Source organism: Microtus ochrogaster, linkage group LG5, assembly GCF_000317375.1.
Source record: "Microtus ochrogaster isolate Prairie Vole_2 linkage group LG5, MicOch1.0, whole genome shotgun sequence".
Classification (NCBI taxonomy): Eukaryota; Metazoa; Chordata; class Mammalia; order Rodentia; family Cricetidae; genus Microtus; species Microtus ochrogaster.
Window position 1 is genome coordinate 30598535 of NC_022031.1, and position 24498 is coordinate 30623032.

General features: G+C 47.0%; 1 protein-coding gene across 1 annotated transcript in view; it reads left to right on the forward strand.

Moving 5' to 3' along the window:
• Bach2 (BTB domain and CNC homolog 2) overlaps positions 1-24196 on the forward strand; it is a 339104-nt gene extending 314908 nt beyond the window's left edge. Inside the window, exons 5-7 of the mRNA XM_005361940.3 lie at positions 1761-3332; positions 14735-14941; positions 18155-24196. Of these exons, the coding sequence (XP_005361997.1) occupies positions 1761-3332; positions 14735-14941; positions 18155-18634 (2259 nt within the window). The 3' untranslated portion in view covers positions 18635-24196. The remainder of the gene's footprint in view (positions 1-1760; positions 3333-14734; positions 14942-18154) is intronic.
• Positions 24197-24498: the final 302 nt, after the last annotated feature.

Genomic DNA, 24498 nt, shown 5'->3' on the forward strand with positions numbered 1-24498 from the left:
ACCCTGAAGAATGGGTCCTGGCTTTACATTTCCTCTCTCTGGCTACAAGAGTAGAGAGGACAAAATGCATTGAGTCTTCTGCGGTAGAGGTAGGTCTTTCCATGAGTTTGGACTCTGCATGCTTCAAGAAGTCAGAGATTACAGAAGTCACCCAATCTTACCACTCCATCTCCCTCAGTGTCGTCGTTTCCCCTGCCCACCCCTGGAAACCTGTGGCCACTGTAGCTTCAGCAAGCACCCATGGCGGCCGCTCTGTTTAATGTGTTCACGTGCTCTGTAGCTCTGTCTGCCTTTCCCCTGGATCAGTGGCAGGGTCAGTAAGGATCTACAGGATACCAAATAGTATATGCAGGGTAAGGAAGCCTACCCCAGACCCCTGCATTTAGATGTTTCTATCTTTAAAAAAAAAAGCAGTTAACCACAAGCAACATATTTTTAATTGTCTAAATCATTGTGTGTGTGCCTGTACATACATGTGTCTGTAAAATACACTGGAGAAGCAGCAAATGCATCATTAGGCATAGCCACGGGAGATTTTAGACAGCTTCATAGTAAAACTAATAATAATAATTAGGGAAGGGATAGCACATGTCCTTTGCTACTTGGAGGCTACAACCATTGAAATGACAGCCAGATTGTGTAGATCTGTATACCCTAACTCTTTCTGAACCAGGAGTTAATTTCTTCTTGACAATTGTCATCATCTTTGGTTTTTTTGTAAGATCAGGTATGACATGATGATGGAAAAATCCCAAGTAGGGGAGCTGGAGAGACGGCTCAGAGATTAAGAGCACTGGCTATTCTTCCAGAGGTCCTGAGTTCAATTCCCGGCAGCCACGTGGTAGCTCACAGCCATTATAATGAGATCTGGTGCCTTCTTCTGGCATTCAGGTAGATATACAGACAGAACACTATATATATATAATAAATAAATGAATCAAAAAGAAAAGGAAGGAAGGAAGGAAGGAAGGAAGGAAGGAAGGAAGGAAGGAAGGAAGGAAGGAAGGAAGGAAGAAAGGAAGGGAGGAAAAATCCCAAGTAGGGCTGGGCATAGTGGTGAACATCTTTAATCTCAGCACTTGGGAGATTAGAGGCAGGCAGATCTCTGTGAATTTGAGGACTCTCTGGTCTACATTGGTGAGTTCCAGGACACCCAGATGTACATAGTGAGACCCTGTCTTGGGGAAAAAAAAAGAAGAAGCAGCAGCAGGAGGAGAACTATCCCAAGTAGGAACCATGGAGAGGAGAGGTTTTCCATGTTTCTTTTAACGTTTTAATGAGAAACTGTTTTTAAAACTCCATAGAGTGCATTTTTGACAGGGCCACCCTGCCATTTTTGTGGTTGACAAGAAGATGTTAATGCTTTCCTTGGCTTCAAGAAGAGTCACAGCACCCCCTCTTGTGTACACTGGCTCTCGACAGGACCGACGGGGACAGAAATGAATAGGCTTCCCATTGTTCTGTGCGTTTTCGCCAGGACATTTCATCAGTGTAAACAGTGAGCCCTTTGTCATCTTGCTTCACCCCTTGACCCTGGTGGTTCTGTTCTGCTCGTGCCGTCAAGTACGGAGGTGGCAGGCACGAGACAGGCACTAATTATTGGACGCGGAAGCATTGCTGACCCAGGACGAGATTAACTGCTCCTTTGCGGTTTTTATTCCAGGGCATTAGCACTGTCTGGTTATCTTGCTTTGGTTGAGAAATCCAGGACAATAGCAGTGCTGATGGTAACGTTGGCAATTTCCCTGTTTGTTTTGCAGGTCACGGCCAGGGGCTTTGGGCCACTGCTCCAGTTTGCCTACACTGCCAAGCTGTTACTCAGCAGAGAGAACATCCGTGAGGTCATCCGCTGTGCCGAGTTCCTGCGCATGCACAATCTGGAGGACTCCTGCTTCAGCTTCCTGCAGACACAGCTCCTGAACAGCGAGGATGGCCTGTTTGTGTGCCGGAAGGACAGCGCGTGCCAGCGCCCCCAAGAGGACCATGGGAACTCTGCAGGAGAAGAGGAGGAGGAGGAAGAGACGATGGACTCAGAGACAGCGAAGATGGCTTGCCCCACCGACCCCATCGGCTTTGAGGCTGCTGCCATTCCCGTAGCCGAGAAGGAAGCCTTGCTACCTGAGTCTGAGGTACCCACAGACACCAAGGAAAACTTAGAAAAGGATGCGTTGACACAGTACCCTAGATACAAGAAGTACCAGCTTGCATGTACCAAGAATGTCTACAGTGCGTCCTCACACAGTACCTCAGGGTTTGCAAACACGTTCAATGAAGACAGCCCAGGCAATAGCCTCAAACCAGGGCTCTCCAGGGGACAGATTAAGAGTGAGCCACCCAGTGAAGAGACCGAGGAGGAGAGCGTCACACTCTGCCTGTCTGGAGATGAAAATGACATCAAAGACAGACCAGGGGATGTTGAGATGGACCGGAAACAGCCCAGCCCTACCCCTACCCCCAGTACCCCTATAGGAGCCACCTGCCTGGACAGATCCAGGAATGTGTCCTCACCTTCCTGTCTACGGTCTCTGTTCAGTATAGCAAAAGGTGTGGAGTCGTCTGGCCTGCCCGGTACATCTCAGCAACACTTTGTCAGGAGTTCGGCGTGCCCTTTTAACAAGGGGATCTCTCAGGGTGACCTTAAAACTGACTACACCCCTTTCACAGGGAATTACGGACAGCCCCACGTGGGCCAGAAGGATGTGTCCAACTTCACGATGGGGTCGCCGCTCAGGGGGCCTGGACCGGAGGCTCTCTGCAAACAGGAGGGAGAGCTGGACCGGAGGAGTGTCATCTTCTCCTCGAGCACGTGTGACCAAGTGAGCACTCCAGTGCATTCGTATTCTGGGGTGAGCAATTTGGACAAAGACCTCTCCGAGCCGGTGCCAAAAAATCTATGGGTAGGGACTGGCCAGTCCCTCCCCAGCTCACAGGCCTACTCCCACAGCGGACTGATGGCTGACCACTTGCCAGGCAGGATACGGCCCAACACCAGCTGCCCGGTGCCAATCAAAGTCTGTCCTCGCTCTCCTCCACTAGAGACCAGAACCAGGACCTCCAGCTCCTGCTCCTCCTATTCCTATGCAGAGGATGGGAGCGGGGGCTCCCCCTGCAGCCTCCCTCTCTGTGAGTTCTCCTCCTCACCCTGTTCCCAGGGAGCCAGATTCCTTGCCACAGAACACCAGGAACCGGGCCTGATGGGAGATGGGATGTACAACCAAGTCCGACCCCAAATTAAATGTGAGCAGTCTTACGGAACCAATTCCAGTGACGAATCTGGATCATTCTCAGAAGCAGACAGTGAGTCGTGTCCTGTGCAGGACAGGGGCCAGGAGGTAGGGAATCCACCTGAGTTCAAACGTATGACCTGCTGTCTCAGTCCTTGACCTGAATTGTTCCTCTCAAGCATCATTCTCAGACTGTTCGTATGTGTTGTCTTAGTTAGGGTTACCGTTGCTGTGATGAAACACCATGACCAAAACACAAGTTGGGGAGGAAAGGGTTTATTTGGCTTACACTTCCATATTGCTGTTCATCATCAAAGGAGGTCAGGACAGGGCAGGATCCTGGAGGCAGGAGCTGATGCAGAGGCCACGGAGGGTTGCTGCTTCCTGGCTCACTCCTCCCCAAGGCTCTCTCTGTCTGCTTTCTTATAGAACCAAGGACCACCATCCCAGGGATGACCCTACCCACAATGGGCTGGGTCCTCCCTCATCAGTAACTAATTAAGAAAATGCCTTACACCCAGATCTTACGAAGCTATTTTCTCAATTAAGATTCCCTCCTTCCAGATAACTAATTTGTATGTCAAGCTGACATAAGACCCACCAGCACACATGTCAAGTTTAAAGGTGACAGTCAATGGTCTGGTAGCAGGAAGTGGACTGTCCCTTCCTTCCTTGGAAGCAGAATGCTGCAAGGTGATTCCAAATTACTCCCTTCAATCTTAGAAAGCCCTCTGTGTCTAACCCGGATTCCAGTGCTCAGTGAGCAGAGGCAAACTGAATGCAGTGGATGGAAGTGTGTTGAGGGGGGTGCTTTCCTCCCTTTCTCCTCCCCTATCTTCTACCGGCTTCGGAAGGATGCCCTCATGTTTGCTCTTCAGCCCTTCATTTTGAAGGGCAATGCATAAGCTCCTTCAAAGTGATGAACTGGAGCCGAATCGAGCCTGCCAAACAGGTGCTTTTCCTGCACCTTGTAAGTATGTCTTGTCAACAAGACACAGGGTGGCTCTGTCTCTATCACAGCGCCGACGACAGAATGTTTATCATCCATCCTAGACATGGGATCCCTGCAGAAGTACCCTCGCCAACACACACAGCTGTGTCAGGGCTCGCTTCCCAAGCTCCCACCAGTGATAAGAAGACATTCATTCAGTGGATAGTGTTTCTGTCCAGCCTGAAAGCATTGTGCTTTGTCGCTAAAACACATATAAAGACTTCATCTGTGGGTCACTGTCTCTGGGAACAGGAGTGGGGACAGTACTGGCTACATCATAAGCAAGGCTCACATAACTACGAGAAAGAAGAGCGGGGGTCCCAGAGGTCCCTAGTTCCCTAGTAATTTGAATGTTGCCAAGACAGATCTAAGCATGTCTAGGTCGTGACCTGGTATCTACTGCACTGCCTTGCTGATTGACAGAGACCCACCCAGAGACTGCCGCTGTGGCTCACACCTGTCTCGGGAGTAGAAGTGATCAAACCCAGTGACAGGTTTTGCCCCGTGTCTGAAAAACACAGAAAGAAGAAATATGGGTTGGGGCTGTGGCCCCATGGCAGGGTGCTTCTCTGCCTTGGCCTGGTCGTGGATTCAGTCCCTGAAAAAAAAAAACGAGAGAAGGGAGGAAAGAGAGAGGAAGGACAGGAAGGGAGGGAGCTGCCCAAGAGGCCAGTGCGCTCCGTACTTGCCTGCTTTTCAGCGTTTCTTGCTCAGCAAAGGTTAGCTCTGCCAGACAGCAGGAATGCATGAGAGGCGAGGTGAGGTAGCCGCAGAGTCCCGTGGGGTTGACTCAGCATCCACAGGACTGCCGGGCAGAAAGCTCCTGCCGGGAGCTCTAACTTCAGGCATGTTTTGAAGATGGACTCCAAAGCTGCCCAGAGCTAGCTGCAGACACACCCTGGCTTCACTTCCTCTTCTTTGCTAGCCTGCCTGGTCCCGGCTTTCCTGTTAGTGTCTGGCAGAAATAGAAAAAGACAGAAAACCACCTGAAAAGGATTTAATTTAAACAATAGAAATTATAAAGGCACTGTGAATGGGTGGCCTTCCTGTCCGAATCTTCTCCCCTGGAGTTTGGGATGGGGTTACCGTCGATGCCCGTGACATGCAGCCCTGTCCCTAACAGAAGAGTGAGACTTCCAAAAGCCAAGAGCAGGTTGTGTTCTCACCTCGTGCCTTCTTTCCTCTGACAGCTTTTGTGAGGTTTGCTTTTTGTCCCTGGAACTGTTTTAAGTTTGCCTCATGCAGAAAGCTAATCACAGGGTCAGCTCCATCCCACAGCTGATCTTCCCAACAACTGGCAGAGTCAGGACAAATGCTTCTGAGCCTTTGAGGTCTTTTGAAGACCCTACACTTAGCCCAGGAAGTCATGTTTCTTAGGAACTATCAGTTTCAGATACCCAAGATATGCCAGCTGGGTGGTGGTGGCACATGTCTTTAATCCCAGCATTCTGGAAGCAGAGGCTGGTGGATCTCTATGAGTTCAAGGCTAGCCTTGTGTACAACGTGAGTTCCAAGATAGCCAGAATTACACAGTGAAACTCTGTCTTGGAGGAAAAAAAAAAAAACAAATAACAAAACAGATAGCCAATGCCGTCCATAGACACATTTTCTTCTCTGTTGGACTAGGTCAATCTCCACCTTAGAACTGAAAACCGTGACACAGGGAGAGGAATCATTCAACCCATGAAGCAGCCACAGACAGGGCGAGTCTCCCCTTAAAATGCCCTTGCATTTAATTTTTATTTTCACTTTTCAAAACAAACCTGTAAAGCATTCATAAGCAGTGAAGGACACATTTGCCAAAACTCCCTGCAGTTTCATGAGTCACACGCCAACTCTCTCGGTAGCTTGTGTTGGGCAGGAGGAGGTTAGCAAAGCTGAGGTTTTTCCCCAGTGGTGGGAGTTACTTCCCAGAACCACCCAGGCCTCGGCATGAAGGCCCCCCTGGGAGTTAGTGACTTGCTTCAGGAGTGACTTGGCATAGGTAGAAGTTCTGCCCCCAAATACACCGAGTTCCCATGAGTTTTAACTTGTTTTCTTGAACTGATCCATAAGATACAATAGTATCTATCTTGGATTCTACCCAGATAGGGTTTGAGTGTTTTCTTCCAAGTAAACCACAAGACACAACGGAGTCTGAGATAAAACCTGGGGCTCCTCTCTCAACCGGCCACCTGCGTAGATAGCCCTGCAGCGCCTCTCCATCTTCTGAGCCAAAATGCTGGACCAGAAGAAAAACATTAACATGCCTTGCTTTCTGTAAAATCTATGACCGTGCTAAATAACTCTCCAGGGGCATAAAACAGACTTTTCCCATTCTGTTCTCCCTTCCCTAGCTTTGAAAAAGCTACAGTTACTGGGTTGGAGAGTTGACTCAGCAGTTACAAGTACTGTCTGCTCTTTTGGAGGGCCCAGGTTCGATTCCCAGAGCCCACTCACATGGCGGCTCACAGCCTTCTTCTGTAGCTCTGGCCTCTGCAGGTACTGCATATTCATGGTGCACTGACCCGACATACATGTAGGCAAAACACCTACACACATAAATCATAAATTTTTAAATAAAAGACAATTTCCATACCGTAAAATTCACCCTATGAGAATGAAAAGCTCAGTGTTTTGACTATTTTCGCAGTGTTCTGCAACCATCTCCAAGTTTGTGTCCTAGCATAGTTTCTTCGCCCCAGGAATAATACTGTTCCCCAGTAGCAGGTCTTCCTCATGGCTGCTTTCCCTCCACCCCAGGTGACCACCCGTCCACCCCCGTCCTGTGTAAATGGTATTTGGCTTTCTTCACTTAGGATAGCATTTTCAAAGCTTATCTCTTCTGTAGATAGACCCATCTGGTGTGTTTTGGTATATCAGAGCTCCATCCTTCTAATTGCTGATATATTTGGTTAGGCCATACCGCATTTTATGGAGCCATCATTGCTTGAGGGAGTTTTGGCTGGTTCCGCTTCCTGGGTATTTTTTTAGAATGGTGTTATAAGCATTTGCATGCCAGGTTTTTGTAGACAGGCTTCTAGTCCCTTTGTTACCTGTCTCTAAGTGGAATTGTTGGATCATGTGATGTCTCTATCTGTGGCCTTTTGAGGAACTACACAGCCATTTCCATGGCAACTATACTTTTTTTTTTTTTTTGCATCCCCTCCAATCAGTCTAGGAGGGATCCAGTTTGTCCCCTCTCTGCCAATACTTATTCTTCTCTGTTTGTCCGTCTAATGGATAGGACATGGCATCTCCCTATGATTACCGGTCTGTTTTAGATTTTGAAAGCTGTACAAAAGACACAGTCCTCTTCCAAGTGTCGGTGCCCTAGTAAGTTTCCAAAGCCTTTCTAAGTGACTATGGTTTCAGGAAAGAAACACTGGGAAGATGGTTTATTTCCATATCCAAAGGCCCTGGTTAGCTGGACTTTCTTTATTGACATACTTCATTTGGAGCGGAATAAAAGCATATGATAGTAGCTGGGCATAGTGGCATGTGCCTTGTAATCCCAGCATTTAGGAGGTGGAGGCAGGAGGGTCACAAGTTCGAGGCCAGCCTGAACTACGAGGCCCTGTATTAAACAAAAAATGAAAAGGGAGGGATGTGTGTGAGGGAGGGGAGCCACCATTGAAATAGTACAGAATAGCCATGTCTAATTCTTCTCGTGAAATTACTGAGTTGGATAGTCTGTTTATTTTCATTTTTTTCTTTCTTTGATAATTTTTAAACCATTATTCTATTCTTCTTTGACAATTTCACACACATATATAATATACTTGTCTTTTTCTTTGTTCCTTCCTTCCTTTTTCTTTTTGAGACAGAGTCTCTCTATGTAGCTCCAACTGTCCTAGAACTCAGTCTATAGACCAGGCTGCCTCTAACTCACAGAGACCTGCCTCTGCCTCCCAAGTTTAAAGGTTTATCCCACCATTCCCAGCTTATTTGGGTCATTTTTAATCCCAGTTATTCTCTCTCATCCCTTCCTGCCCCCATGAACCCCTTCTTCCCAGTTAACTTGATAGCTTTCTGTGTACGATTTTTATAGTCATCCCTGTGATTTGTTCCTGCAAGTGTCTGTAATTGATCTGCTTAATAAAAAGAAGACTTTGAATGGCAGCATAGAAGTCAGCTGTGTTCATAATCAAAATGGAATGTTTATGTTGTCTAGAACATTCTCAGTGTTTGGGATTCCTAATGTTATATGTCTGGACACCATATAACAAGGAAAGATGGGTCTTAGCTCACTCACAGAGCAATTCCTTTCTCTGTATGTTATCTCATTTTATTCTTCACAGCCGTTCCAATGAGACAAGTATTATCTCTGACTCACAGAACCTCAAAAGGTTCAGGACAGAGAGAATGAGTTACCCGGGACCACGTAGCTAGTAGTCTTTGTAGTCTTCAGAGTGAACCCCTGGTGTCTGGGATACCCAGTAGAAGGGAGGTGATGCAGGTGCCTCTATCTCTTGGTCTTGGTGAGCCCCGTATATTGTCATGGTCTCCAAGGTGCCCGCTCAGTCTGGCACTGTGTGCCTATGGCTTCAGCTCATATCTGGTAAGACCCAAGAAGGGAAGCAGGAAAGCTTCACAGGCCGTTCTTCTATTTCTCCACTCTCCTGCTCCAATATCCTTCAGCCAGCAAACTGGAAGCAGCAGGCAGTAAAATGTGTGTTCACAGACTTGGTGAGGCAAGATAGCGAGTGTCGCTTTCCCAATTCCGTGAAAACTGCAGAGCAAACATTGCGGAGAAATCCATCAAGGCAAGATAGGCATTGTTTCGGAGTGGGAACTTTTCTTCTTTTGTCTCATATATGAATTCTGCATAGGAAGTGGTGGTTTTGATTATATTTTTAATGGAGATGGGGAAGGTAGCTTAAGCTCCAGGATGTGGGCGGTTGTTAGCAAGTAGTTTTCTGACTGATGAAAAGGAAACACTGCCTCCCAGGTCTGCCTGAAGCTTGTCCAACCTCCCTGGTCCAGGCTTTCTTTCTGGCCATGCAGATGTGCTGAGAGGGCAGGTTTAGGTTTCATGCATCCTTCAGCAGGTCCTCTGCCCTTTGTTATCTCTAGAGCAGAGGTCCCTGGTTGCGCTGCAGGAATCAAAGTCTAACCTCCCTTGGGAATTCTTTGCTGGGCAGTATAGGTCCCATACTGGAAAATGACCTCTAATCCTGCACTCCCTGTGAGTTCCAGAGGTTTGAGAAGAGTCAGCACTTTGGTACAAGATTGGGTACAACCAACAGGAGCATATTGTGCAAACCACAGCCATGGCCTGCAGTGCCCTCTCTGGCCGTTGGTCTGCTGACTCAGTGGCTATTCCTGAGTCTCTGAGCCTTAACTGAGAACTGACAACTAAAGAGAGGCATCACCTACAAACCCGCAGGCACGTCTGCTGCGCAGCCTCCCAACCCACAGTCAGCTGAATGTAACTGCAGGCCGTTCAGACAGGCGGCGGTGAGAGCCCGCAGAATGTTTCTTCGTGTCCTATTGTCTGTTCTGCGCTGTCTCTGGGGACCCAGAGAGTAAACACCTCTGATGAGAAGTGCATTGTGGAAGGATGTGTTGTGCAGGAGCAGTGACTCAAACAGCAAGCCCTACGAGCTTTTTGTGTGGGCTGTTGTATTCAGCTTCTGGAAGAAAGAGAAGACCGCCTTGGCCTTCTCTGTGCTTTTCAAATTTGCAAGGCCCTGCCACCTTACCCGGCTTCCAGCCCTGGGCGGGGAACATGTGCGTCCACAAAAGCCTATGAGGAGAACTTTCCTAGTCAAAGGCCTGGGGCTGCTGCTGGTCTCCAGGAGTGCCCATTGACTTAGAAACACAGAAGGGACGTGATGAAGCCTCTCTGCCCCTTGGGGAGCACAGCAGGTGCTCCCACCTGTAGTCACTGTAAGTTCTTCCTTTCGGTATGGCTAGCAAAACTAAAAACACAAACCCACCACAAGAATGAGGTTCCCTCTCCCCTGGTAGGAAAGAAAGCCCGCGGTTGACTCCTTTCTTCGCCCCCTGACCCACTTTAAAGAGCAGCATGATTGCAAAAGCCCTGATGAAATTTTCTGTGGGGTTTGCATTTGCTTCCAGGACTTTGACACTGCCTTTGTTGATTTTCCCTTTCTCCTGCCAACCCTCCGTCTGTCTACCTGTGTTGTGTTTGCTGTCTAGATCATTTTAAATACAATAGCGTTTGGTGTGGAAGCCCTTTTGACTCTCCTCGTGATTTGCACTGTTGGCGTGTTTTCTTTCAGAAAATAAGTCAATACGATCTGGAACTGAAGCAGGGTGGCTCCACTGTCAGCAGACGTAGGAGTCCCATGAGCCCTAAGAGTGTACACAGCCTTTGTAATGCCCAAATTCAGTGCCTCTAATATTGACGTCTGTGCTGCTGAGGAACCATCTAGGATCTGACTATCTGTTTACAGTTATCAGAAGGGAAATTAGCAGTCTTCCCTATCAGTATAAGCCTTGTAGAAACACAGCCCCACAAAGCAAGGAACTGTTTGTCCTGGCTGCTTGTGTTTAGCACTCAGAGCAGGGCTGGGCCCACAGTGGTATAATTATTCCGCTGTAGTTTCCTGTTCTTGGGCTGAAGTTTTGCAGATGTCATGGGACTCACATTCACCATGTGGGGTTCAAACCAGAGCATCCTCTGGGAGCTTTCCACAAATGCCACATGGAATAAGCTCTCAGCTAGGAAGTAACCCGACGAAGCATGTTCCCCCGAGCATGGGAAAGGCAAATGATTCTTTAATGGGCTTGGCTTACCTTTGTGCATGGTGGGCAACTGGGCACAAAGGCCAGGACTGCTGGGCCTCGTGTCTGTGTGACACAACTGTATTCCCGAGCTTAAGCTAGAAGAGCCACGTCCTTGGCCTCTTAGAGAACACAGACTCAACACTCCACCGTCTGAAGACTAACAAATAAGGCTGCTTTCTTCACTAGAATATTTTGAGCAATGAAACCCAGGCCCACAGGCTTTTTCTAGGGACCGTTTCTCCTGAGAGCTGTATGAGATTAATGGCTGCCCCCCCCACATACCTTTTATGAGGGCTCATCCGAATTGTGATTTACTAGAACAAATAAATGTGCTTTGGATTTAAAATTTTTATCAATATATTTTTTCATTAACAACTTATATAAATTGCATGTTATAAATATTTTATGTATTGGGATAAATAACATGTTCTTGGAATTAAATTCACCTGTTTTGTTTTATTTTATTTTATTTTTACTTCATTTAATGTGACTGCTGTCATTTTTTGTTGTTGTTGTTTTGTTTTGTTGTGGTTTGGGGGTTTTGATTTTTTTGGTGGGTTTTTTTTTCTTTTTTTCTTTTTTTTTTTTTTTTTTGGCAGGGGTAAGTGTTGGTTTGGGTTTTCCCAAACTCACAAAGATCCTCCTGCCTCGGCCTCTTGCCTCTCAACTGCTGAGATTAAAGGTGTGACCCACCATGCTAAATTAGCCTTCCTGACTGATAGTGTTAACCTAACTCATAACATTTAGGCTTAGAGTGCCACCTGCTGGCCCAGCCAAAAACAAAATTTGAATGTGAGAAAAAGTAGCCTGAACCAGGTCGTTGGGTTTTTAATCCCAGCACTCAGGAGGCAGAGGCGGGCGGATCTCTGTGAGTTTGTGGCCAGCCTGGTCTACAAGAGCTAGTTCCAGGACAGGCTCCAAAGCTACAGAGAAACCCTGTCTTGAAAAAAAAAATAAGGAACCTGAGCTGGGTGTAGTAGCCCAGGCTGGCCTCTAGCTCCATGTGTAGCCGAGGATGCCCTTGAGCTCCTGGTTCTCCAGCCTCCACCTCCTGGGATTACTGAGATTGCAGCTTTCCAGGAGCTGCAGAAACATAAATGATTGAGGAAGTCCCCAAACCATCAGTGCCGCCTCAGCGAGAGCAGAAATAAACCCTTAGACGTTGCAGACCTGAGCCCCAAACCCTGTGGTCCTGATGAGGCTCTAGAGATGGGGAGCCTGGGTTTGTGTCTCACCTTCTGCGTTAGGCATGAATCCGTTGCTTTAGCCCAGGCTGGTCTCAAACTCAGTTTGTAGCTATGGATAGCCTTGAATATCTAATTTTCATGCCTCTACTTCTGGGTTTATAGACATGTGTCACTATGTCAGGCCTCTGTAGTTGCTGTTCTTAAGAAATAATACATACCAGAATTTAACAACACAGAGAAGACACCTCCAAGGGCATGTCATTCTCTCTTTATTGTTTTGGGGTTTCTTGCTTATTTTTACTTTATGGTTATTTTGTCTGTGTGTATGTCTTTCTGCATACCGAGTGCCTGGTGTCCACAGAGGTCAGAGGAGGAAAGGACATTGGATCCCCTGGAACTGGAGATACAGATGGTTGTGAGCTCTCAAGTGGGTCCTGAGAATCAAACCTGGGTCCTCTGGAAAAACAGCTGGTGCTCTTAACTACTGAGCCATCTCTCCAGCCCGTTCATTCTCTCTCTAGAAAGTGTTTGCCTTAACTTGTCAAGGACTTGAAAGTAGGAATCTTGGTGATAAACTAAGCATTTCCACATGATAAACGACCCCAAATCTTATTGGCTTACAGAAGCAGTGGGTCACTTAGCATCTTTCGCAGTTTCTGAGTGTGAGGAACTCAGCCGGCCCATCTGAGCCTTTCCAGGGCCAGGTGTCTGTTGAGCTTGAAGGCGGGTGTTGGCTGGGGCTACAGTCATCTGAGTATCTCACTAACTTCAAGGATCCACTTCCGAACTGGCAAGATGGTTCATCATGTCAGGGTGCCTGCCGAGTCTGACTCCCAGAAACCATACAGTGAGAGAAGAAAACTTGAGTTCAAAATAAATGAATGTGTTTCCCAGCTGGTCCATTCAAGTAACTGGCAGGACAACGGTAGTGAGCTGGAGGCACTAGGTCTGCCCTACAGAGCAGCCAGTGTAGTGGGACTAAGTATGAGTCTCGGTGCCCTTCAAGGCATAGCCTCAAGAACACATAATGCCATCCGCTGAGATGCACCTATCAGAAGGAAGGCTTGTACATCTTTTTTTTTTTTTTTTTTTTTTTTTGGTTTTTCGAGACAGGGTTTCTCTGTGGCTTTGGAGCCTGTCCTGGATCTAGCTCTGTAGACCAGGCTGGTCTCGAACTTACAGAGATCCACCTGCCTCTGCCTCCCGAGTGCTGGGATTAAAGGCATGCGCCACCATCACCCGGCCTGCGCCACCATCGCCCGGCCCGGCTTGTACATCTTGGTGGAGGAATAGCAGCATTATGTTGTAAGAGGAAATGTAAGGTGTGGTGGCCATTCTTTAAATAAATATTCTAAGTGCCTACCGTAACACAAACCTAGAAAGCATACCTTGTTTTGCACATGAGGAAATTGAGGTTCACAGAAGTGACGTCACCTCCTTGAGTTCTCATTCTGTGTGAGCAGTAAAGCCCATTTCCGACAGCTCCTATCCGGGCGGGCTATCTCCTTGTGTTTTGTATATGTAACAAAGACTCTGGCTGACTGTTGTGTATGTTCCGTGTCTTCAAGGTGTACTCGCCTATCTTTCAAGTCTTTGCATCAGTCCTTAGAAGACAAGTTTACATTGGTCATTTTGTTGAACTCACTTGTGGAACTTGTAGAAGAGAGTGTTGATAAGCCGTAGTCTCCCTAAAATTAACAGTTTCCAGTGTGAACCTCAGGAATGATAACATTATAATTTGTGTGTGTTTCTTTTGCATTTTCCTTTTATGGGGTGTGTGTGTGTGTGTGTGTGTGTGTGTGTGTGTGTGTGTGTGTGTGTGTGTGTTGAGACGTATTCTCACTTTGTATTCCAGACTGCCTTAAATCTTACTATGTAGCTATGCTGTGCTCAAACTCAGTCCTCCTCCTCAGTGTCAGGATTAGAGTTATACACCACCACACCTGTCTTTCTTGTGTGTGTTTGTATTGTTGAATTATACAAATATTTCATCTCACTGTACTTGACACAAGAGATTATGAATCACTACCTGCTTTCAGTGGTTTCCATATGATTTGGTCATCTTTAAAAAAAATGATTTGGGGACTCGAGAGGTGGCTCCGCAGTTTAGAGCACTGACTGCTCTTCCTGAGGACTGAGCTTCAACTCCCAGCCCCCACGTGGTGTCTCACAACCCTCTATAGTTCCCATCCCAAGGGAGCCAACGCCATTTTCCGGCATCCATAGGCACTGTACACATGGTGCAGAGAGATGCATGCATGCAAAACACCCATACGCATAAAATTAAAAACAAAATGGAAAAACAAGCAAGCCAACAGGTGAGGTTTCATTGGGGCTGGACAGAAGGCTCAGCAGTTGAAAAATGTGTACCGCTCTTGCAAAGACCCAAGTTTGGTTCCCAGCACCCACAGTAGGCATCTCACAACTGTCTTACACCCTCTTGTGGCCTCGTGGCCTCAGTGGGCACCTGCACACGTGTGCACATACCAACATACACACGCGCACGTGCACACAAGCACACACACACACACACGATATTTTAAAGAAGTTTTACCAGCTCCAGCTGCTCTAACCCCACTCTGTGTTCTTGGTTCCAGGTTAAACTTCCTTTTCCTGTAGATCAGATCACAGATCTTCCCAGGAACGACTTTCAGATGATGATTAAGATGCACAAGCTGACCTCAGAACAGTTGGAGTTCATTCACGACATCCGGAGGCGCAGCAAGAACCGCATTGCTGCCCAGCGCTGTCGCAAGAGGAAGCTGGACTGCATTCAGAATTTAGAGTGTGAGATACGAAAGCTGGTGAGTCGGCGAGCAGGTAGTCAGCTCCCGGAAGTGACCAGGACTGACGCAAAGTCACTTCCATTAGAGCTGGAGAAGTGGAGGGACAGGTTACCCCTCAGGGACATCTGGCTTTATTCTCAGCAGAAGCAATAGATTTGGATCTGGAATGTATGTAGATGTACAGGCGTGTCATCACGTGTTGTATCCTTTGAGTTCCTTATGAAATTGGTTCTTTTCTTTCTCCAGTTGTGTGTTATAATGAGTATGTCTACTGTATGCATATAAAGACCAGGGGCTCTCCTAAAGTAATTCTCTACTCCTACGCCTGATTTTCATAACGAGCATTCTGGCCCATGTAATTGTGTGATTCTGAGCACACAGTAAAGATCTAAGCTATATACCTGGCAAATATCTAAAACACCCCCCTATTGGTTCATTCAGTTGAAAGAGCAAAACAACACTGCTCTCCCTCCGTCAGCATTTTCCAGGTCTTAAATAATACACTCTGTGTTTTATTTTGCTTTCTAACGCCGCCACCAGAAGCACCTTGAGACAGGAACAGTATTATGGCATATTCATCCCAATCACAGTCCGTTGTGAAAGGGAGGTCAGAACAGGAACTGGAGGCACGAACCAGCCAATGCCGAAGGCACGGAGCAAGCCGTGCTCACTGGCTTGCTCAGCTTTCCTCCATATACATCCCAGGACCACCAGCCCAGGGGTGGTGCCATGCACAGTGGACTGGGCCCTCCTAAGTCAACCATTAATCAATAAAATGCCCCCCAGAGACTTGCCTACAGGCCAGTCTGATGGAGGCAGTTCCTCAATTGACACTCCCTCTTCCCAGATTATGCTAGCTTGTATCAAGTTGGAAAAAAAAAAAAAACCTCATGTCTTCTTGCCTCAGTGCTGAACAAGAGCTCCACATGTCCATCCACACACATCTGTACACCTGTGACTTAGAGATTCATAGTAGGGTCTTTGGCTTCGGCTTTGGTTTCTTACAAGAGGATCTTCCTATGGCTTTAAACACAGGCCTACTGCCTCTGCCTCTGCCTCCCAGGCTTTTGTAGGGTAGGCATGTACCCCCGAGGTTCCCTGGCTTTAACCAAGGCTGTTCTTCCTTTTCTGAGGAAAGCCAAAACCATGTCACATGTGCCACCCTATTTTCTTCTCCCACGAAGTGTCCAGAACAAATTTTAAATGAGTGGGCAGGCCCACAGGCGGTAGTGCCTAGACCGAGGGGTCGCGACAGAAGGGCCCCAGACTCCTTTCCCAGAATGCACTGGCCCTCATTTTTAGACCCCCGGGGTTCAGTGGAGAGGAGGCCAAGTTGCTGGACCCGCTCGCTTATGACTCAGTGGCGGGGATGACTTGAGTGGTCAGGGCCGGCCAGCCTGGTCTGCCGCGGCACCGTTCCCGACAGGCCCTGTACTCAGTTCCTGCTCCCACCCCCATGTCTCCCACGTGCTCAGCTCCCTAGTTTGCAGATGCACATAATGTATTTCTCTCAAGCTGCACTTGTACATCTGTTTATTTTTCATTTTTAAAACATGTTTTCTAGATAAATTTATAAATATTTTAGCAGGTGTCCTTTCCCCGTATAAATCTCTCTCTAGCGCATAATACCCACGCTGCCTGCCAGATTGTATTCATATCAGGCCATGCACAGTTCCTGTGTCAGAGACCTGCTCCTCTCTCCCCCCTTCACTTCTCCTCCAAGCTTGCCTCAGCTTGCCTGCAAGACTGGCAGAGGGCTGGCTACCACTCTCCCCACACGGCTACGGACATCCCATTTCTTGGGCTCTGATATATATAGATATAGATATATAATGATATATATAATGATATATATAACTATAATGTGTGAGTGTCATGAACCCTTTCCACACGTCCTCACACAAATATTGGCAGTATAACTTGAATTTGTCTCCTCTTTGGGGCTAAACTCATCTCTCAGGGGGTGACAAGGGTAAGAAACCCAGGAGCATATGTGGAATTTTGTTTAATAGGAGAAACATCTTAGAACCTTGGGCTAGTATATTAGAGCACAGACTCCACATGTCTGTCCCCGCCCCTCTATCCAGTACCCAGGGATGATCCCTGGTCAGGATTCAGCGCATGGTTCCAGTGTCCTACAGAGGATGTGCTGTCTCCAGTCTGCTGAGCTCTAGAAGCTGGGGAGTCTGCTGGTCAGGTCTACCACACAAAGTCGCTGATAAGCTGTCTTGTTTGCTTGCTTGTTTTTCTGTAAATAGACTTTCTTCTTCGTAGCAGTTTTAGACTCCTAGCAAAACTGAATGGAGTATCGGGGGTTCCCAAATATCCCTGACTCTAAACACTCCCGACAAGAGCAGAATGTTTGTTGTGAAGGATGAGCCTACGTTCACATACCATGTTCATCTAACACCCTGCTTTAGAGTTCACACTCACTATTGTGCACTATATGGGTTTGCACAGGGTGCTGTCAGTGCCATAGTGTATCGAGTAGATTCATGGGCCTAAAACCCACTGTGCACCACCATCTCTCCCTCCCACTCTTGACCCCTGGACGCTTGCTGGCTTGTTTTTGGTTTGGTTTGGTTTTTTTTTTCCTCTTTTGTTTTGTTTTGGTTTTTTTCCCTATCTTTTTCAAAATATCAAACAGGCCGGGCGGTGGTGGTGCACACCTTTAATCCCAGCACTCGGGAGGCAGAGGCAGGCAGATCTCTGTGAGTTCGAGGCCAGCCTGGTCTAGAAGAGTTAGTTCCAGGACAGGAACCAAAAGCTACAGAGAAACCCTGTCTCGAAAATTAAATATATATATAAAACAGTTAGTTGACTTTTACCCCACAAAAATAGTAATCCTAACATATTAGGGGAAGATTTTTCGACTCTAAGATTTGGAACCAAGAGTTTTCCAGTCAGTTCCTACAAACTCCAAACTCCAGGAGAGGGGAATGTCACTTGACTCTCTACAGCTTTACTGTTGGCGGTGACTGACTCGGCCACCACCTGGGTGTCAGTGCCCAAGTGGTAAGGCAGCTAACTGCCCAGCTGTGACGTGAGGCAGAAGTGTGTGAAAGCCACAGTCCCTGGACAATGTGCCTTAACGTGCTAGATTCTGGACTAGTCGATCTGAAGTTAGGTTACAATACAGGATGCCAAAACAAAGGTTTGAGAACCTTCTGAAATGAGACTTGGTGTCCTCTCGCGCAGGCTTGATCCGGCCTTCTCGTTTCTTCCTCCCAGGTGTGTGAGAAAGAGAAGCTGTTGTCAGAAAGGAATCAGCTGAAAGCATGCATGGGTGAGCTCCTGGACAACTTCTCCTGCCTCTCACAGGAGGTCTGCCGAGACATCCAGAGCCCAGAGCAGATCCAGGCCTTGCACCGATACTGCCCTGTCCTCGTACCCATGGATCTCCCCGGAGCCAGTGTTAACCCCCCTCCTTTGGGGGTCGAGCAGAGCCTTGCACCCTCCCAGTGTGCAGTAGGAGGAAACGTCCCCTGCTGCCTGGAGCCAGGGGCAGCTGCGCCTGGGCTCCCCTGGGTGCCCAGCAACACCTCTGAGAATTGTACCTCTGGGAGGAGATTGGAAGGCACTGACCCCGGGACCTTCCCGGAAAGAGGACCTCCTCTAGAAGCCAGGAGCCAGTCCGTGACCGTGGACTTCTGCCAGGAAATGACTGAGAAGTGTACAACAGACGAACAGCCCAGGAAAGATTACGCCTAGCCGGTACAGTCAGCCCTGCCTCCAGTCCTCACACCTCTCCGGTCAGGCGTTCCTCTGCCAGCCAGTGGCGCTGTTCATCTGTGTCTCGAAGGACCAAGAGCGAATCTGGTGCACACTACAGCAGTCTTAGCAATACTGTTCCGAAGTATTCCCTCCTCTCCGTAAGCAGGAGTGCCGGTTACCTTCACAATGGTGCTACCCCTTGCCCCGGCAAGGAAGACAGCAGTGCGGACACTGTCTGTCTGTGGATTCATTGCAGACTTCACAGGGATAGACTACACCTCTAAGACCCAACCACGGATGTTTTTTTCTCAGTGGCCCATGTCACAAACCCTATCTCAGGAATTTCTTCTGAATGTTCAATTTTTTTCATTGAAGACAGCTTCTATACACATCAAAGTTTTATAGCTATACTGTACATATTATATATAATATATATGAAATATATATCCATATGCAAAAGTCCTGCATGCCTCAATTTTCTCATCCTAAAACTGGAAACTTCGTTTATCATTTACAAAAAAACAGGTTCCAACATTCCTCTTTTGTCTCTGATGCCAGAACTGGTTTTATAACTGTCAACACGGTCATTTTTCTTGCTTCACGGTTCAGTTTCAATCTGTACTTACTTACAGACAAAATTCAATGTTGGAAGCTTTTTCTCAAGGTTTAATCTCAGACCTTTTACTTTTGTGGGTTTGGTTCCGACACCCCCAAATGGTGTCGCGTGAGCATCGTGGGTCTGTTCTTTTCTCCTTGTGTTCTCTCTTGTTGTTACAGATACTGTACAGCAATGGCCAACTTTGCCACTTGCACTGAGTTTTGAGTCAAACCTATTTTCTTAAATGAAGTTGTAACTTCAGTCTAACTCAAGTATATTGTATATTCTTTGCTTTTAGTTAAAAAGTAAAACATTTTAGCTAATTTAAAAAGCTCTCAGGTGATAATTATGTAGGAAAAAAAAACAATCTTGCCAAATAATGAACCCATCCTAGGATGTGTAGACAACAATCTGCTTGAGTATTTTTGTAGCTCACTTACTCCCCACCTTCCCTAAGTAAAAGCTGAAGTGCAGAGAAATCAGCGCTGACACTGGATGTTCAGTTCCTACGTGGGGAGAAAATGTGATGGCTCACGGGACTGATATCAAAGGAACAGGATCCTGTGGCGTGGGAGAATCCACAGGCAGAGGTGACAAGAAAGCCAAGGGAAACCGGCTTCCTTACCCAGGGAGGAATCCCGTTCATGTTGGCATTTCATTCCGGCCTCCACATGCGTGTGTGCTCAGAAATGTCCGCTTCTCTGAGGGGCACAGCTAACCAGCCAGCCTCCCAGCTTTCCTGCCCAGACCTGAGGGTATTTGAATCATAGCCTCGGCCCCCTGAGTTTTAACTGAGCTCAGTGAGAGTAGGAAAGAACACGGCAGCATCGAGCCTGAGATCCACGTGGGCAGAGCCTAATGCGCCCTTTTCCTTTTGTTCTTCAAATGCTCCCTGTACCATGAGGGTTTTGTCTCCCCCCACATCCTGTCCCTTCACTGAAAGTCCGCTTCGTTCAAGGCATTGAACAGATACCCCTAGGAGCCCTCTGCCCACCCCCAAAACCCTCCCCTCCACACACACCTTTTCCTCCCCAGATAACAGTCTGCTTCCCTTGCTAAAACCTAGTTGGCTTGCAAACCTAGAGAGCAGCTTCCTTGGCACTAAGGTATCCTGGCCCAAGCCATGTTTACGGAATGTGTGCCCCAAGGAGGCGTCAGCTCCCTCCTCCCAGTGGTCTCTTTCTTCTCTCGCTCGCTCGGGGAGCCTGGAGACCGCTCCAGCTGTGCAAAGTTGTCCGGAAAACTGACGTTGGGATAGGGTAGAGGGTCGTGGGGGATAGACAGTTGGTTGACTTTGTTTCCTCATCTGTGCCATTGTTCTTGGACAATATTAAAGCTGCATGCGAAAGGGGAAGTTAGTGTATGGCTAGTAGGCAAAGGTAGAACCCTGGCAACATATGTTCTAGTATTTTTAGCTTCTTTCTGTACCAGTAGTAGTGCTAAATGTTGAACTATGTACGAATACCAGAAGCTGTTGGTTCGTGCAGTAGAATTTAAGGGGGAAATGACTTCTTTTAAAATAGGTCCATTTTTAAAACCTGCCTCTGAGTTTTGAGTCTGTGTGTGTGTGTGTGTGCGTGTGTGTGCGTGTGCGTACAGATTTTGATACAGCTGGGCTGGAACTGCCATCCTCATCACACCGTTGGCATTTCTTGGTCTAGTCCAACGGTTCCCTACTTCACCAGGAGGTCAGCCTTTGTGAAAAGCTGGTAAAGCTAGCATTTAACCTAATGTGAATCACGTGATGCCCACAGCTGCCTATGACCATGCAGGAGTCAGCAGACAGTATTTTTTCTTTCTCTTAACTCTCTGATTACCTTTTGAAGTGACCTCTTCTAAAGAAACACAAAGGCTTGTTTTCTGCTTGGGCCGTCAGCAGCGCAGAACAGCCTCTCGGCCTGTCTTGTGCTGTCCCAGCTCCTGTGCCACATTCCACAGACAGTTTACCCCCAAGTTTCTGTGTCACCAGTAGCTCGGCCCTGTGTGGTGGCCGTTCCTAGGGTGGGGGTTGGGGGTCGGGTCTCCTCATTTCTCTCCGCCCTAACCCCGCTCTCTTCTTCCTTCTGTTAGCCTCTCCACCATTTTTTTTTCCTCTTCTTCCACCCAATCTCTGCCATGGGAACTAGTCTTTAAAACTTACTCTAAAAACTTACTCTATTATGTTGGTATTTTTAACAAGTGATCTCAATCAGTACCCACCAGAAATGGCAGCTGACTGTGTGTAATTGCTCATGGGACATATCTGTCCATTACTGTTCCAAACCATTGCTTATCAAAAGTGTACCTGGGTTGATTCAAAGGGAAGGCTCACTGGGGACCAGAATCTTAAATTCTTCAAGTAGAATTCAGAAACCCCCAATCTGTCCTTCCCTGGGGTCCCTCAGTCAGTCTCCTTCTCTCTATAGAAAAGAGAAGGGACGAGAACAGAGGAGAGTGTTTGCATATTAAGGGGACATTTAGTTGCATGTTTGAAGGTCTTTTTTTTTTTGAGGATATAGGACACTCCAATCACAGGCTGTATAGGAGGGTCACAGTGGCAGCCTGGTTGGGTTTCCCTGAGGCTGAGGGGTGAATGTGAAGGTCCAGGGCTGGCACAGGTGACGCTAAGACTGACAGAATCCTTCCCAGACGCAGCCCTCCCTTGGAGCAGCCTTTGTCTCCTTGTGTCAGGTTGCCCAGGCTGTAGGCAGCTGTGTGCTTAGCCGCGTGTGTTTATTTCTCTGCGTTATCTGGGGGTGCCTTGAATAAAGTCGAAACTTCATGACTTCCTGATTCTGGAACAAAGCAGTTATAAAAAAAAAAAAAACTTTTTTAAAAGTTGGCAAAGTTACTAGGCCATCCTGCTACTTCTCTCCCAGGTTCCCTCACAATGACTCAGGCGTCAGGCGTGATGCTGCAGTAGAAAAGCGTTATTTTTATGTCATACAAGTAATTTATTTGCTGTCTCTCTCAAGGTATGCTGCTTCTTAACATGCACTATGATTCTAGATGTAATCCTTGCATTACTTTGCCAACGAAGGTTTAAGATGGCTAGTGACTAGTGTGCTAACTGCCCCTTCTCCTGGAAGGAGCTCCAGGGTACACGCAGGACCAGCGTGGAGGACTGGCTGAAGCCTACACTTGTGTTTTAATAGCTTATGGTTTGCCACTAAAGAAGAAAAGATGAAGCCTACAAAGGCTTGAAAGTATAAACCTTTTCAGAAATTGCCCAGTCTTGCCCCTGCTGCTCTGCAGCCAATGGAATCACAGAGTCCTCCCAAATGAGTCAGTCTGTCCTTGATTGCCTATTTCTGGTGGCCCGCTTAAACCAGGAGCTGTTGATTGATTGTTGACTCCAGACTGCTCCGCTGTTGCCTACAGTGGAGGGGGACTCTCGAATCTCGACGAGAGCAAGAATCAAGGTTTCTCCTCAGATCTCTCTCTCCCTCCTCAATACCCCCACCGCATGCCTGCACGCACGCGCACACACACACACACACACACACACACACACACACACACAGAGCAGACTAAAGTAAGGGATTATTTTGAAAGAATAAAGCTCTTTGTTGTATCATGAGTTCGTATTTCCTTGAGGATTTTGTTGCAGATTCCATTTCTGGCGAGTCAGTCCGCAAATGCCTTGTAGGGTTGGTATTCATAAAGGAAGTCTGTGCATGGAGTTATTTTGTGTTCAAAATGTATAATATAATACTGCCCGAGCCATCTCATGACCCAAGTGTCAAAAGACTGATGCTGTAGCATAGGATATATTTGTGCATAAGTAGTGTGTGCAAATAGTACTTGTACATTGAAGAGACTTGTCGTAGCAGATCAAAGGTAAATTATTCAACTGATGGTGCAAAAACATTACTTGCAAAGTAATTGTATAGTATTTTCCTACACTCCACCCTGGGAGATCATATTTATAACAAGTGAATTATTAGTGCATTTTAATTGTAATATGAAATGATGCTGCCATTTTGTGAAGAATACCCACTTGGTTGCAGAGGCCAACTTTTATAGCTTTGGTTTGATGTCGTGGCATGGTGTATGCATTTCTCTATCAAGCGATGGATAAACTCTTGGCTTTCATTTTCATTCCAGTTTATTGACCTCAGATGAAACAATGGCTATTCATGGAAGTGTATCAAGACCACTCGTTTCAGGTAGACTCACACTCAGTGCCAAACGCTCCCGTGGGAATAATCAAACATACATATATATATATCAGGAAAAAGTGAAGGGACTTGGACAAAAATGGGTTTTCCTACAGATGGGTGCTAAATCTTCTACCAAACATGTCTCTGGGGGCAAAGAGTTGGCCTCCCCCCTTGGGTCCTGACCACGTATTTTGGCTGTGGCAATGCTGGGATGCCCATTCACACTCTGACACAAGAGCCTGGCACTTGTAATGAATTTATCAGGAAGATTGCAGATGCATTTGGGAGCTTCGGGTACTCAATAGACACGGTGAGCCATTCAAGGCAAGAGGGCCTGTGGGAATTTGTTCCAGAACCAGTCTGATGCAAGTGCACCTCTGATATATGCCTTACGAACTCCAGAGGCCATATGCAAAACAGGGTCTTCTCAGTGTATGCAAGGGGCTGCAGCCCCTCTCTCCTCCTCCCCAGCTCAAACAATACGGACAGTTTTCACACATATCTACCTGTATAACCCTCCGTACCTCTCATAACTGGTCAACGACTGTAACAGGTTACATCAGGTGTTTTTCTACATAACTTTTTACACAGATTCTATGCGATTAATGTAACTTAATTCAACGCATCATTTTATTGTACAAGTTCTTACGCTTGGCCTTATTTTTTCCTAAGTGATTGTGGTTTTTCTTGTGGTTTTTCTTGTAAAGATATTGAGATGGCTGTTGATGCTTATTCTCTGTAACTAAGAATTTTTACCTTTTTGGGGAAAAGCATTGCTATGGATTAATGAATTGAGACTTCATTTACTCGTTGTAAATACACTATTGTGCAAAAAAAAATCACTCAGTTGAATTGCTAGTGTTAACTGAATTTTGTCTAGACGCCATTTCTGTTGATGAAATAAAGACATATCATTCTGCATTGTAAAAGTCTCTGATCCTGCGTTACATTTTGCAGAGTAGAAAACCTCACGTTTTCTCCACAAAAGGCCATCTCTTGCCCTGTGGCTTGGACCCTTCCCTGCTTCCTGACTGATCAAATGAGAAATCTTAAGAATTTAGTAACGTGCCAGGTGGTGGTGGCGCATGCCTTTATTCCCAGCAGGCAGAGGCAGGCATGTT